We start from the raw sequence: 15,247 nt of genomic DNA, 5'->3' as shown, positions 1-15,247 counted from the left end.
CGGAGTACATAATACCTAGGTCACCTTCCGTTGACACCGTAATTTTCCGGAGTGAGTGAAGCAATCCTGAGGACGCTCTGTGCAGTTGTGCAGTGACTTTGTTCAATGGCAGAAAGCGATAAACCTCGCCGGCTAAACGTCATAAACTCAGTCACCGAAGGCAGATCCCCCAAAGTACGCGGGCGCACATTCCGACTGCCTGTTCGCCTCAACAAAACACTCGCAGGACTAAAACATTCCTCAATCTTACATTTCTAGTCTGGCTTCACTATGCCTAAAATATTTATATGATATTTCGGACAAAATATGATTGCGACGTTCAGAAGACCTAAGGATTTAAAATTTTTGCAATGAGAAGCAAAGATCAAGCAGCTTCGTTTATGGCTAATGTCCCTATACACAATTGTTGTATCACAGCTTGATGAATATTCATCTCAATAAATGAGTGTCGTTACAATACAGAAGTAGCGAAATAATATCAAGAGCTATACAACTGTAGAGTGACGTATAATGTTTTGCCCCAACTTCATGCCCATGCTGCATGCTCGTCACGGTACCCTGGAAATAGCATAAGGATAAGGCTAGATAGGGAGAATGGATTTCACTGTACCTGAGTAGGCTTCTAGAGCTATGTGGGGAACTGAAAGAGGGGGTATCCAACGCAAGGTTACGTTGCACTGAACTCATTAACCTTAGCCACAATGACGGGAAATGCAGCTAAGTGCAAAGAGGTTGCATTGATACTACCTAGTTAAGCCAGTGAAGCTATCAGTTTGTCAGCTGACGATTAGGTTTACTGATTGAGGTAAATGTGGGGTGATCATTATGCTCTCTATATTCAGGATTTTACATGAAGTTCTTCACTGGATTGTAGTTCATCTGTACATGTGTTAGCATAGGTAAGTGTGTACTGTCCCCACTTTCTGTGATTAGATAGGTTATTATTTGTTTCTTGGACTATTATTGAGAAATTAGCTCAAGACTTATACTTCTTTCTGGGGCCCTAAGTTGGACAGTAGTGCGTTTATATCTTTCAGAGTTGACGCTAGTTACACCTAGAGTCTGTTGCAGAAGTGACTAAATTCAAGATTTGCAGTACTATATGAATCTTGTAATAGCGATTGGATACTAATATAGGAACTCCAGCCCGCACTCTATACTGCGTTCCTGGGCTTTTCTGGCAGGTTGGCTTTCTTGTAAATCGAACGGAGGAAATGTGAAGCTTAATTCGGAGAAGATGAGTTCTTTAGTTGTCCTCTTGATGTTGTTCGCAGCAGCGGCATTTAGCTCCTCCACTGCTGGGCCAAACAGAACAGATCCCTCTGTGAATTGTTTTCCTTTCGGTTCGGCGAAGTTGAATCAGGATTTCACGCCTCCAGACGTTTCCCGAGAAGAATGGTGGTGTCCTCAGTCCATGACGTATGGATTCCTGGGATTCTCGTATCCCATGGAGTACCAGTGCAGCGACGAGCCGTTCGAGAAGATCAACGCGGACTTTGCGGCCATGAAGGCGCACTTTGGCGCGTCGATGGTCCGCGTGTATCTGCCGCAGTGCTACACGACGAGCATCTGGGAGTCGCTGTTGAAAGCGGGCGTGATTAATAATATGGCTGTGATTATACAAGTGTCCTGGCCTCTGAATGGAGATGAAGTGGGTCTTCTCATATCTGTTCCTATTGAACAATTCATCCATATCACGTCATATATCCTTGATTATTTAGTGGATGCGGAGCACTGCACTAACAGACGGAGCAGTTGAGCAACTGGCGCCTGACGCAGGATTCCATTCTGGAGGTGCTGGCGCACGGCGAGCATGCCAGCATTGCTCCGTACGTCTTCCATAGTGCCGAGTTCGGCACCGAGCCGATCGGAGACAGCGACGGAGGGACTTATAACGGCGATTATGCACCCTTTATCGAATACCTGACCAACTTCCGCGAGTCTATGAAGCTGTACGGCATCCCCGTGGGCATTAGCGAGGACTGGGACCGCCCGGGCATCATGAGCGGCGCCAACGGAACCGGGCTGGGCCCCATCGGGGAACAGATCCTGGCGTTGAGTGATTTCATCCATGCCCACATTATGCCTTATTATTATAACAATCTCACCGAGGCAGCGTCGTGGGACTATATCAGCAGCCAGGTGGCTTGGTACAAGAAAAATATTAACCTGCCGACGTTGATCTCTGAGGTATGTACTCAGCGTCCCCTCCTGCTTTGAGGGTAACAGCTACATATGCATGTCCTTTTTTTTTTACGACCAGCATATTATTGCACGATGATGACGATGATGACAGACCCAATGGGCGTGGGCATTCAATATCGCCCATCAGGGGGGCTACAGTCTCGGTTTTGCAGTCTGTGACTGTGGACCCGCCCAGTACACGCATTACTGGAAGACATATGACGAGAACTGCCCTTTTTTCAAGGAGAACAATGTCGGTTGGTTCATTCATGCGTGGGAGCAGGAAGGCACATTCAATATGGTCATGCCAAATGGATCATATGCCATTCTGAACTGGAAGCCGCAGATGTGTTGAAATCGTTCCATTCCAGGACTTGCTGATGCTGGCTGTTGCGGCTTGTCCTAGTGGAGATTCAAAGAGATTAATTAGCGTGAATATTTACATTTTCCTAAATTTAACAGTAAGCTAATGAGAAGAAGGCATATAATCTTTATTTAAGGGTGGCTCCATAACGGGAAAAAAAAATATGGCTAGGTATTCTCCTATGTGTTAGGAATGCTAAGAATCTGTCCAAGATCAAATATACATAAAAAGGGGTACCGTCAATGCTGTCGACGGTGAAGTCTGACAACATCTTAATTTACCACAGCAGGAAAAAGACAGATAAATAACATTGCCTGAAACAGTAATCGACGACTCATTAATTTTGTATTGCAGAGAAGATGACTCCTGGTTGAGATGTTTCGTTGCGGCAGACTCGGGTCGGCCCGGAAGCCGTCACATAAGCCGGATTCGGCATGTGTCGAGACGTGCGGAGAAGGAAACGAGGAGAGGCGCCACAAATGCCGGTTTGGCCGATCTTGCCGATTCTCCTCATCGGCATTGATGGATAGCGTCGTGTCCATCCGATGCCAGATTCCCCGCGCGTGGAGCCGCTTTCGGGACCCATATAGACACTTGAAAGCGACATTTTTCTCCTCACCATTTGCCTCACTTCATTCGTGGAATAGCATAACTTCGACAGGAAGGTGGAGAATGTGGGCCATTTGTCGGTGTCTATCCCTCGCAAGGGGGATGCTTGTACAGTGTACTTTAGATCGCTGATTCCCATTTGCTTGCAAGTTGTGTTGACTGTGAAAGAGCCTCCCGCTTCGCCTCGTGTCAAGAATCATTATCTGGAAAGCCGTCCGCCACCTTGATCGCCGTCCAAGTCGAATATTTTGCTTGACAACGACTATATAAACTGGGTGCGGTTGTTGACGATAAATCTACCGAGATGCCGTTCGACGACGAGATGCTGAGTCGCAAATTCGGGAAGGAGGTGACGAATTATTTTGCTGGTAGGCATAGAGTATAACCGACGAGACTACTCGCACTGTTAACATACGATGTGAATAGGACTGCCTCTCAATCGAGTTGGCTTCCTTCGCGGTGACCATACTTTTCTGAATGCGGCAGTGAAACACCCTTCGACGTCGTTTCTGCTGTTCCAGAAAAACGGACCGCTCGTCAAGGATGAGACCAAACTCGCATTCGTCTCGTACAAAGACGTGGAGCCTCTCGTTGGCAACGACCCGTTCCGGAGCAGTGAAGCTGAGTTGATTGCCGAGTACAATTCGAAAATCACGAGACCGTTGCTGGTGCTGCTTGGACTGGACGAGAGACAGAAGAATGGTCTCACGTACAAGAAATACTCTGGGGCGCCGTATTTTGCCTTGGATGTCACTCCGACTGGAACTATTCGCGAACAAGCACAACAGGTGATTTCGGCTGTTGAATCGAAGGGGTTTCGATTCTTCCAGGGTCGTTCGCACATGAAGTTTTCCCAGGAAGAAGGTACGTCAAATAATACCCCAGAACACGGACGTTGAACTATTGGCGCATCACACCAATTGCTCACATAGTTCATTTTTGGCTGTTCTATGCTAACTCATGTAGCTGCCATCTTCGCGATGGGACGAGCAGTCATTGACTGGAACAACCGGAATCCATTCTGCTCTCAGTGTGGGCAGCCAACACTGTCGGTCCAGGCCGGTTTCAAGAGAGCCTGCCCTCCAAAGGACCAGACCCAAGAGACTGCGGTGGAGAGGGCCCCATGTGCAACTAGAACCACCATCTCGAATGTTTCATTCCCTCGCACAGACGCATCCATCATCGTCGCGGTCCTTTCGGCCGACGGCAAGCGGACCTTGCTTGGCCACAACAACCGTTGGCAACCACACTGGTACAGCACGTTGGCGGGATTCTGTGAGCCAGGCGAGTCGGCCGAAGAAGCAACGCGGCGCGAAGTCTATGAAGAGACTGGAGTGCGTATTGGTCGAGTTGTCATCCACAGCACACAGCCATGGCCATACCCGTCTAGTTTGATGATTGGCGCCATTGCCCAAGCTCTCCCGGGCCACGAGGAAATTACCTACCACGACTCCGAACTGGGAGATGCGAAATGGTTTGAGTTGTCCGAAGTCGAGGAGGCGCTTAACCTCCGGGCGATCCCCATGGGAGAGCCAGCACCGCCACACTTTGCTGAAGGCAAATTGAGGGTGCCACCAACCACGGCTGTTGCCCACCAGTTGCTCAGGGCCATTGTGAGCGGCTACGCACAGTAGAGTGTATAGTTTGGACTTTTTTTCCTGCATTCGAAGGCGTTGCCCTATATTAGTTGTGTTCTTTATTGGACAAACCATACAAACGATCCATCGTATAGAGCAGATTTGAGTTAAAGAAAGCCTATGAAGTAGATGCATGCCTTCCCAAGATGATTAATGATTACTTTGTTTCCAAGAAGACTATTATACCGGATTCTAAATTTGACTTGCTCACATTTCACATGTTTTAGATTTCGTGACAGGTATGCCCAAGGATTCTTTCCATCTCTGGTTGCCAGTATGCCGTCGGCTTTAGCATGACCAGTAGGAAGTCAAGTACAGCAGGTTATAGAGACTATGGCCATCGCTGATGTAATACCCGTCACTCTTCCTGCAATGTAATGCAAGCAGGTGTATCTCCTGTTCATATTACTGCTCATCGCTATATTCCCGACTATAGCAAAATTGACTTTGTGATATGCTTAACTTGCAGGCAGGGATTACCGTACACCTTCAGGGAATTAAGCTCTGCTGATCAATCGACAGATATTATTGGCAAGTTAGGACCTAAAAGGAAGCCCATGGATCGAGGGAGGCAACGGAAATGACATCATGGACGGATGTCAACAGCCAAGCTAATGAGTCTCGTCCAGTCATACGTTTACAGTGGACTAAGAGTCTGGGAATCTGAAGAGCAATTCATGGGGCTCAGAGGATCTACAACGTGAGTTATTGCATCGACGTTTGTTTACAGCTTCTGTAACGACTTGGCGGTTTAACAAGGTAATCTATCTCTCTCAACTTGGCAGTAAAATCCCCTTCTAGTCGCCATGACAAGGTTAAGGCTCTCTAGGAATAGAATAGAGATCTAGTTCTGGATCTCGCGATAAAAGTTTAGAATAGAGAAAGATATATTTCCTAGCCCAGTTTTAACTTTGTGCATATGTTAGCTAAATCGGACCACACAGAAGCAGACTACAGTGAGCAGTTATTAATAGATCTTGGACAAGGATGACAGTTTAGAATGTAGTTTGAGACCATAATCATTCGTCCTGCAGAAAACTAGGCAAGTGAAGAGCGTTGGATACACAGGACATCCGTCCTAATGCATGCCTGACTTATGCAAGAATAATTACGTGTCAATCATATACTGGAAAGGATAGACCGGAGTCCATTCCGGTAACGCAGAAAGCTCAAAGGAGATCAATACGACTTCTTTTCCAGCGATCTACACTGCTACTGTACATGAATGTAACTCCGTTTCAAGTCATGACGCATACACTATGAATAGACGGGCTAAATTCGGCTCAGGATCGGAGGGTGAGAACATCAATCTCCAAATCCGTCGCCAGTTCGACATCACTGCCAAATAATGGAGGAGCACCATGATGGAGCTCCGGAATGAGCTATTTTGAGCTTTTCCAACCCTTGACTTACCCCGCCGTACGGGATTTGAGGGTGAATGAGTAAGCATGCACGTTCTGAGGGGTAGAAACAGCGGTGGCGGGGAGATGCCGAGAAGTGCCGAGAATGCCGAATGTGCCGAAAAGCAGAAGCAGGTTCTGATACAAAAGAAGAGGAATTATAATAATAAGGCGTTCTTTGCACGCATTTCTTGAGTGATTCACCTTCATTTGAATCTGCGACGATGCGAAACTCGATCGCCTGTGTTCCATGTCGAACCGCCAAGTTAAAATGTTCGCATCGCAATCAACCACCATGTGATCGATGCAGAGCAGCTGGCAGGGCTGACGCCTGCCACTTTCCGCAGCGATGGACATCTGCTCTGCATCGACAGCCGAAGAAACCTCGCCAGCGTCCACGGGATCAAGTCGACTCTCACCCAGGACGAACGTCGGATCGCGATCAGCTGGCGACCGAACTAAGTCGGCCATCTGGCCCTTCCAGCTTTTCGGGGAATCCCCACGCTGCTGGCAGAGAAATCCAGCAGGAAGATCCAATAGAGAGGCAACTATCTCAGAATCCAGTGGATTGGTTGACAGACGACGTGCAGAATAGCTATCTGCGATGTTCCTACAAATGGAGCTTTCATCACCAGCCAACTCTCCTGCGTCAAATTAGGGATGGTACAATTGACAAGGCGATGGCATGGGCTATTCTTGCCCTCGCGTCAAGGTAAACAGGTCTCGAAATTTTATAGAGATGGGCTGATTACATCGCGCAGGTTCTGTGCACCCCCCTCACCATTCGCCTCCTCGACAGATGCTAGCAGCTTTTTTGTTGCTCAAGCGGCCAGGGCCGCACAATGCAGTATCACTAGTCCGAGTATCAGTCGAATTCAGTCGCTGCTGATGCTCACAGGACATCATTGGGGGGCCGGCGATGGTCAAAGTGCCTGGATCTACCTGGGCATAGCAGTGAGGATGGTTGAAATGATGGGTCTTTGTCTCGACCAACAAAATCCGCCGGGGGAGATATCCTCCGAGGAATTCATCGCTTCCGAGGAGCGCCGGCGCACAGCCTGGACATGCTTCCTGATGGAGAATCTTCTGAGTGGCGGAAATAGCCGCAAACGCATTCTGAGAGCGGAGGATATGATGATTCAACTTCCATGTGAGACCGAACAGTTTGTATTTGGCATCCCTGTTCGATGTGAGAGGTTAGATGGTTCATTTCCCCCCTCTACTCCTAACCTTCCCACGGGGAGTATCAGCATGCTCGGACACACGATCAAAGTCGCCAAAGTGTGGGGAGATGTTGCCCAGTGGGCTTGCTCTTCTTCTGCCTCTGGAGAAGACCCATGTGACCCAGCGTCTGAATTTCAGAAACTTTTGACAGCACTGGACGACTGGAATTCCAAGTTACCGGATCGATTTAAATATAGTATATCGGCTCTCGAAGCGCATAATTCTCTGGGACAAGGACAGGGCTTCTGTTATATGCATTGTATATACTTTATGGCAGTCATGTTCCTTTATCGTACTTACCTTCCACATCTGGGTTTGGCAAAAAGACGGGAATCTCGTCCCACCGTTGCTCGGGGTCACGATAACTGTCGTCGTGAGCAACCAGAATGGCAAGCATATGCCAGCGAACGCCTCTATACTGTTGCATCGATGGTGTGTGAGATGTGTGAGGAGATCATTAAATTCGGCAAGGACTTCAGGAGAGGTTTGGTGCCCTGGATTGGATTCACTGTCTACACTGCCGTTGGCGTGATGCTCTACTTGGGTTATTTTCCCATGGACTTCGAGTCCGTCTCTGTGGATCGAATAAGGGATAAAATCACAATTGGATGCAGAATGCTTACAGAGATGAAAAGCGAATGGCCAATGGCTGGTCGATGGGTAAGAGAATATCCCACATGTTTTGATCTCATGTTGTAAGCGGGTTCAGCTGACTCATGGACACAGTTCGAGTCACTTCGACTCATGCAGAAATTCTATCTGTCGGTGTCTAGAAATAATGAAATATCTCCTGCAGAACGTTCGACCATCAGAGATGCATTGGTGGATTATGGCGCTCTTCATCATTTTCCTGCTTCTCAGGTTAGAAATTCACCAGCGAGAGAGACATCAAACAATGTATGCTTACCGCATGTGCCGTTCCACATTGAGATCGATCAACTAATTGGTACCAGATTTCATCCTCGCGGCTCCGTTCTACCGTCTCGGATAAAAGCAATTTGTCTTGGGAAACCACTCCTTCGAATCAATCAAGAGCACCAGGTCAGATTACTCTAAATTTCACTCAACATGAACCATTCGAATTCCTTAGGACGAATATCGGAGACACGAGTTCCGACGAAGAAGTGGTAAATGCGTTTCAGATATTTTGGACAACTTTTCCGGGACAAGTTGGGAGTAATCCATATGCCTGATAAAATCTACAACATTAAAGTCTATGATTGCATGAGCCTTAGTCCGGATTCTGATGAGGGAACACTTTTCCAGCTCTAACAATAAATAAATAAAAAATATATATATAATACAGTATACAGTTAGATAAGCTGATGCTCTGAAAAATATGTACAAATCCCTACCCTCTACTCCAGGTTCTCCGTTCTCTCCTCCTTCCTTGAGTGTCCGAAGGAACTCCTACCAAGTTCTGTGGACAAAGTGCCCCTGTCCATGTCCACGGAAGTGCCCTCCTGCAAAAGATCCGTTGTTCGGGTGGTGTGTGGGAAGAGAAACCTTTGTCGTTGCAGTTCCAGCAGCGGTGTTGACTGCAGTACTGGCGCTCGTCTTACTGGTCGAAACGACGTTGCTGGAACCCTTACCATTCGCACCCCCCAGATTGATCGTGCAGGATGTTGCTGCGCCATTTCCATCCAAAGTGACCTGGACAGGCTGGTTGGGATCGGCGGGACAGCCGAGTTGCGTCAGGCTCATCAAGTATCGATTGCACATGAAGGTGAACAGGTTATTGCCCACGCCAGTGTCTGGGCTCGGTTGCCCGGAGAATTCGGCTTCGTTCGCTTTGAAGAACCCAGGCGCGATCGCAATCATGTTGTCGCAATACGGAACCAGGGCACCGTCGTCAGCGCCGCTGCTGCTCAGCAGAGGCTGGTTCACACCGAGTCGGTAGGCATTCGTCTTCGCAGGACTGACCTGTCCGTTTGCGGTCAACAGCGTATCCGGGTCATTCAACGGGACAAGGGCAACAGGAGCCTGTTGCAAGTGACCGGCCTGCAGCTCGGCCAATGCGAGAGCCGGCACCTTTGCGCCAGGGTCGTCGAGACTCGCTCCTTCGAACGGAGTACACCCAAGAATGGGGTCGAGGATATTCGCGACGAGTGCTTCGTCTGAAGCGTTGTTGATCACCTCGGCGTCAGGGAATCGGGCCCGGTTGGCGGCAGTATCTTGGACAGTGCTGCCATCAGGAAGCAGCAGATATTGAGTCGGCACATTGTCCGATGGGCAAGCATCAACGATTTCGAAAGAACGGCTGGTGGGACATGCGGCTCCGTTCTTGTCTGTCCCCAAGGGAGGGATGGTCGTCTTGCCCGCCGCAATGCTGGCGTTGGCTGCAGCGAAGAAGGGCTTCGTGTTGCACCAGCTCACCTGCCCGAACACATCACCTTGCACGCCGGGGAGACCATTAACACAATCAATGCTCTTTAGAAGCGGTGAGGTGTTGGTATCCTCGCCGTTGACGTCCAGCAGCTGCAGTACGTTGCCGTTGAAACCGAACCAGAGGGCGACCTTCGCATTCTCAGGCAGCTGAGGGACAACGGGGGGCGCAGCCGGTTTCTTGCCTGCGTCAATGACCAAGGGGTGGTAGATGGAGATGTCACCAGTGGCAGGGTCGAAGACTGCCGCTTCGGCAAACGCTTGCTGGGTTGACACGGACATCGAGCACGGCGGCTGGAGGAGGAAGGGCGTGGACAGGCCCGTTGCGGAAAGGGGATCATTCGGAAGAGTGAGGAAACAGTCCAAAACCGTCGCGTTGAGGGATGCACTCGGCGACGCGGCTGCAGAGGCCGTCGCAGTGGCATGTGTGGTTAATGTCGATGTCGTCCTGGTTAGCGGTCTACGACGATTCTCGAAGTGCGCCTGAGCATCCTGAAAATTGAGCACGAAAGCAAAGGCAGCCAGGCCGGCCAAGTGCTTCATCAGAGGCATGATGTTGAGAAATGCTCGATAAAGACAGACTGAAAACAAACAGAGGCGAATTTGCTGATCAACAGCAGCCCTGGAAAAGAACGAAAGGAAATAAGAAATCAGAAAATAACGAGCGTAAACGCCAGCGCGAGAAAGTCTTCTTGCTTCAGCTCAGCTGCTGCTTCATGGAAGGATGAGTGAAGTTATATATATGCATGTCCGAGAATTCGCTCCATCTCCGCCGCCATTTCGCCCCTGAAAGTTAGTAGCCCTGAGCGAGTAACTATTCTTCATCTAAATGACCAGCTGTCACAGGAAACATTGGTTGAGTGGTCAGATGTCGCAGGTGGCCCGAAGCACCTGCACTCTCTGACAGTGCACGGAGTAGCAGTGTGAACAAAACAAAGACCCTGAAGACCCTGGTTTCACCAGCTGCGTTTAGACCACATCTTGGTCTGACCAGACCAAGCCAAGTCCAGCGGATGGGCGGTCAATCTGGTGTTGTTCCCCTTGCGTCTACCGAGTATGTCTCTGCTGAGATCTGAGCGGTGGCGTGGTGGATGAGACGAACCTGAAACGGAGTACTCCGTGCACGGATGTTCGACTGTTATATATCGAAACAATAAGACATGCCAAAAGCTTGGCTAAAGCTTAGCTTCAACCTTAACGGACGAAGTTGCCGTATCCAGTTGGGACATGATGATTACATCTCCTCGGATGTTTATTCGGACATTCGGAGTACAGCGTGTATCATGAAGCGCCACCAGCGACCTCCTTAATAGTCGCCGGGAACAACCTGCTCCACCACTCATCGCAGTTCGGTTGGTTTCAGGCAAGAACTCGGCGCTTCGAGAGGTACAATCAGAGGCCTGAGCGTGCTGCAATGATTAATACGGAGAATATTACTTGCGGTTAAAGGTTAACACTGACACTGGGTGACCAGTGAGCAGTATGACAAGTTACTTCCGGGCATGGAAAATCATGAAGGAGCCTACCTCGCTAGAGCTCCTTGGTGTATCGCCATTGTTCGCAGAGTAAGCGCACTCTTTATTCAAAACATCCCAAGATTGAATCGTTAGAACCAGATTACTTGAAGGAACCACAGCAATCCTGTGCCAAAGTACAATTGCTGCATCTGCAATGCCTACACCTCCCAAAAGATTAAAATCAGTCTGATTACTTTCGTATTGAATATGGAAGAGAATTAGGGCCATTTCCCCTCGACCCTCTGGACGACATTGGAAATCTTGTCATTAAAATCAGCAGCTATACCGATGAACAACTAGTGCGGAAAGCAGTGTTGATAATTACATCACTTTCAAAGATGATCTCGACGGCATCGTTTCCCATGTCTTACTAATTGATCCTTGCATAGGAGCGCATCTACTACCCAACAAATGGGAAGGTCCTATATACATGGTTCTTAACAAAAGATCTGGACCATTCAAGATTTGAAGGGTTTGATATTTTAGAGGCAAGCACCCGTCTGAGTAGGATGTTGTGCCGATCGTTCTATTCTCGCTCCACAACATGGCTGCTCTAATGGGGATAATAAACGGTTAATAAACGGTTAATTTTGAACATGTGTAGCTTCAGTAGCAAGACAAGTTGGATAGCTATTTGGGGTAAGGATCACCAAGATTTCAAGCGTCACGGATAGCGACAATAAGCGACTTAAGCAGTGTCAGCTGCAGAGGCCAATTCTTTATGTATGTATGTCACATGAGACTGATTATTGGCTTCCAAAAGGAGTCAGCTTATACATATATTGTTTACGTGCTTCCTTCGGCACGAGCTATACAATGCGCTATGTGACACTGCAAAGCTACCTGCCTATGTCATGAACGCAATATGGCAGTGTTGAAAGTGCAGCTGTTTTCGTAGCCGCCGACCTCTCGAGGAGTGTCGTAGATTTCTAACACCAGTTTTTGATCGACCATTCGTCCCAGCTTCTGTCATTTACTTAATGATCCCTATATTCTCACTCAGTGTATATTCTATAATTCAGACTCGTAGTGTCCGCTGATTATCTGTGCTAGAAAACCTTCCGTTAATACCCACTTATTGCACTATTTACTATCAACATTGTTAACAACCTACTCCTACACTTGGAGCCAAGGCAGACGTGGTTTTGTTTTTCATATATATATATACAGAGAGACAGATAACAACTCTCATTTAAGGTAGAGCCATGTGGGAACCCATTTCTTTGGTAGCGCATAAAGTCTAATTGCCATGCAGTGCATCTATTATTATTACTGCGAGTTCAGGAGCAACAGGAGCATGCGACAAGCATTGCAAACACTTCAACAACGAGAACAACACCTATACAGGAGAGCCGCGCGGTTGCAGGAAAAGATGGAAGATTTGTCAGAGAGGCGATCATGGCTTTAATAAGTGGGCGATATGTCAGAAATGTGAAGACCACCCAGCTGGTGGCCCAGATGGATTTACTGAGTGGGGTGATTTGACAGAGGAATGTGAAGGTTAGGATGTCATTCGAGTGTCAAAGAGACAGCAAATAGTTAGCGAAATTGCCTAATGCACTATCTCCAACCATTGATTGATGAATGACTTTATTGAGGTATCAGTAGATAGATCAACGGAAGCCGAGTCATCTTCCGACGATTCTGAGTCTTCTAAATCCAGCCAGGGATGTTTTCTTATGGCTGCTTCATTTGATGGATATCCTGTGTTCCTTAGCCAGCTGAAAATACTGCGTGTAGCTACCTCTGAGAGTTCTTGAGATAGAAGAGTACACGCTTTCGGAACAGCTGGAAGACAGCCGCTGGTAACTGCCGGGTTGGGCAGGGCGCCACACCTATCAAAACCTTCGTTGCAAAGGTTGGTTGAATCATCCATATCCCAGTACCAGCACTTGTAACGTAAATAATGCCCGTCGCAGTATGCATGAGCGCGGACTTGAGTCTCTGTGTCGGAGAGTAGTGTACTACCAAATGGCTGCCAGGGAAAAATCGGTGCCCTTGAATGTTCTTCGCTTCCAGAGATAAACAAAAGAAGACATCCGTCCGACTGGTGAATTCTGTCTCCTCCGATAGCGCAAGGAGAAGGAGGGTCAATAGTAATAAATGATTGCATCGTCGACATCCATGCGGAGGCATGTAACTCTATCGCCATCTGACCGGAACGGATTGCTCGAAGAATCGACTTCGCTGTCTCTGTAAGAAATTGCGCCGAGCCAAAGGGGTCCAAGCTTAGGTTGCCTCATAGTCACCACCTTCAAGAGGAGTTGCCAGTGCCCCTGTTGAATTATTTCATCGATTATTCTAAATGCCGGCTCCAGCCAAGGGCTGACCGGATTGCAGGAAATCTCGGGATCAAAGAACGTACTGCAGAGGAGAGCTCTCATACCCCAGACATTACAACTGAGTGTCATGTAGTAACACAGGAGCTTGCCTTCTTCTTCAACGATGTCTCTCGGCGATGGTGATTGTGGCAATGTGCTGTCCTGGAACTGCGAGAAGGGGTTGGTGTTAGGCTGGGTATAGGGCCGTGGGAGAGGAAGTGTAGCAGTTGCGTCCTTATGAAAAGGAATAAATAAAGCAGCCGCTAGAGCGGCAGTGCATTGACCTTGTAGGTCATGAACTGTACAAAAATTAGATAAAAACCGCAAGGCCTCTGCAGAGGATGGCAGAGAGTTGGCCATTAATGTTTCCTCTGAGGGTCAAAGGCCGGGAAGAAACAATGCTCACTGACCAAGGTGATCGGTAGACTTTGCTGTCCTGAGTTATTGTAGCGCACCAGCCTTGCCCAGGAGCAAGAACGGCAGCCCACCATTGTGCCGCGCTTGCGTCAAGTGTTCCAAAATCGATATTAATGCATTCGGTTGATTTTGACTGAGGCTGTCTGTCCACTGAGCCCGTGGCTCCAAGTAACGGACAGAATCAAGGGCGCAAGGTGTACCTTTCAGCGACCGTGTTGATGGCTGCATTTCGATCCAACGCACAGATAAGATGTACGCCCAGGCGAGGACCATTATGGAGATATAATTACCATCCACCAGATCATCTGGCAAGCTCTGGACTCCTTGCCAGCAGCTGAAGGCTGATTCCTCCTCCAGCACACACTTTGTGGGGTGTTGAACTGCAAAGAGGAGTCGATGAGATACAACTCTTGGCGGCAAATCACAAGCATCGTTCGAGGTCTCCCAGATTGAATGCCCACTGAGATATAATGCCGATGCTGTCTTGTTCATGTCTCTCCCATGGATAGAGAAAATAGCCTCATCCTGGACTGTTCCATTGGCGAGGTACGCTGGAAGAGGACCGAGAATAGCCCGAAGCTGGACACAATCCAGAGGAAGCTTTGCATCGCCATTTGCGAGATCCTTCAAACTCGACCATAGTTTGCAGCTTCTGGCCAGAACTTCTTCTACCCGCGCGCTGCTCGGGCGGACAGGGTCTTCCATCTTGAACAGCAATCCTGCCCACCATGTGTTGCCAGGATCTATACGAGATCCCACCTGAATTTCGAGAAGAGGTAGGTCGGTCGCTCAAACAGGTTCGGCGTCGCGAAGACAGTCTTCGCGAATATGGGCACTGCCCACAGTCAGTAAATTCTCACAAGTTAATGGAAGGTCCTCCTGGACTAAACCAAATAAACGCTTGTTTCTAGCAGTTACTGATCAGCTCCTTCATTCCCTTTCTCGATTTTAAACAGAACTTGATGTGTATCGCTACAGCATGTTATCAACAGTGGAATTCCGAAACGCGTTCCTAGAGGTTAGGCAGGGACCCAAGTGGAACTGAAGAAATTATGGGATGCTTGTAAAATTCCAGTACCTACTCTCTCTAGGAGGACTAACGTAATCAACTACAGATGGTGCCGGCCAAACAGAAGAAGAAGGCTCAAAAATCAAGCAATACTAATGGCCCTGAGGAGCCCCGGCGACT

General features: G+C 48.4%; 6 protein-coding genes across 6 annotated transcripts; 4 read left to right on the top strand and 2 right to left on the bottom strand.

Annotated features, from left to right (window-relative positions):
* Nucleotides 1-1,237: 1,237 nt before the first annotated feature.
* VTN77DRAFT_1442 (uncharacterized protein) lies at nt 1,238-2,539 on the top strand (the record flags this gene model as incomplete). Its single annotated transcript, XM_069417174.1, has 3 exons — nt 1,238-1,651; nt 1,756-2,190; nt 2,297-2,539. The coding sequence occupies 3 exons, from the start codon at nt 1,238-1,240 to the stop codon at nt 2,537-2,539; spliced, it is 1,092 nt and encodes a 363-aa protein (XP_069279931.1).
* A 384-nt stretch (nt 2,540-2,923) lies between these two features.
* On the top strand, nt 2,924-3,413 carry VTN77DRAFT_1441 (uncharacterized protein; the record flags this gene model as incomplete). The annotated part of the gene is made up of 2 exons (XM_069417173.1): nt 2,924-3,272; nt 3,328-3,413. 2 exons carry the CDS (start codon nt 2,924-2,926, stop codon nt 3,411-3,413), a joined length of 435 nt encoding a protein of 144 aa, XP_069279930.1.
* Nucleotides 3,414-3,461: 48 nt separating this feature from the next.
* On the top strand, nt 3,462-4,791 carry VTN77DRAFT_1440 (uncharacterized protein; the record flags this gene model as incomplete). The annotated part of the gene is made up of 3 exons (XM_069417172.1): nt 3,462-3,525; nt 3,584-4,021; nt 4,124-4,791. 3 exons carry the CDS (start codon nt 3,462-3,464, stop codon nt 4,789-4,791), a joined length of 1,170 nt encoding a protein of 389 aa, XP_069279929.1.
* Nucleotides 4,792-8,162: 3,371 nt separating this feature from the next.
* Nucleotides 8,163-8,611, top strand: VTN77DRAFT_1439 (uncharacterized protein; the record flags this gene model as incomplete). Its single annotated transcript, XM_069417170.1, has 2 exons — nt 8,163-8,315; nt 8,372-8,611. The coding sequence occupies 2 exons, from the start codon at nt 8,163-8,165 to the stop codon at nt 8,609-8,611; spliced, it is 393 nt and encodes a 130-aa protein (XP_069279928.1).
* Nucleotides 8,612-8,828: 217 nt separating this feature from the next.
* Nucleotides 8,829-10,355, bottom strand: VTN77DRAFT_1438 (uncharacterized protein; the record flags this gene model as incomplete). The annotated part of the gene is made up of 1 exon (XM_069417169.1): nt 8,829-10,355. The coding sequence occupies one exon, from the start codon at nt 10,353-10,355 to the stop codon at nt 8,829-8,831; it is 1,527 nt and encodes a 508-aa protein (XP_069279927.1).
* A 3,727-nt stretch (nt 10,356-14,082) lies between these two features.
* Nucleotides 14,083-14,763, bottom strand: VTN77DRAFT_1437 (uncharacterized protein; the record flags this gene model as incomplete). The annotated part of the gene is made up of 1 exon (XM_069417168.1): nt 14,083-14,763. One exon carries the CDS (start codon nt 14,761-14,763, stop codon nt 14,083-14,085), a length of 681 nt encoding a protein of 226 aa, XP_069279926.1.
* Between the last annotated feature and the right edge of the window lie 484 nt (nt 14,764-15,247).

The sequence above is a fragment of the Rasamsonia byssochlamydoides genome (assembly GCF_041956645.1).
Source record: "Rasamsonia byssochlamydoides strain NRRL 3658 unplaced genomic scaffold VTN77scaffold_13, whole genome shotgun sequence".
NCBI classification, from domain to species: domain Eukaryota; kingdom Fungi; phylum Ascomycota; class Eurotiomycetes; order Eurotiales; family Trichocomaceae; genus Rasamsonia; species Rasamsonia byssochlamydoides.
This window is presented reverse-complemented; position numbering and strand designations above follow the sequence as displayed.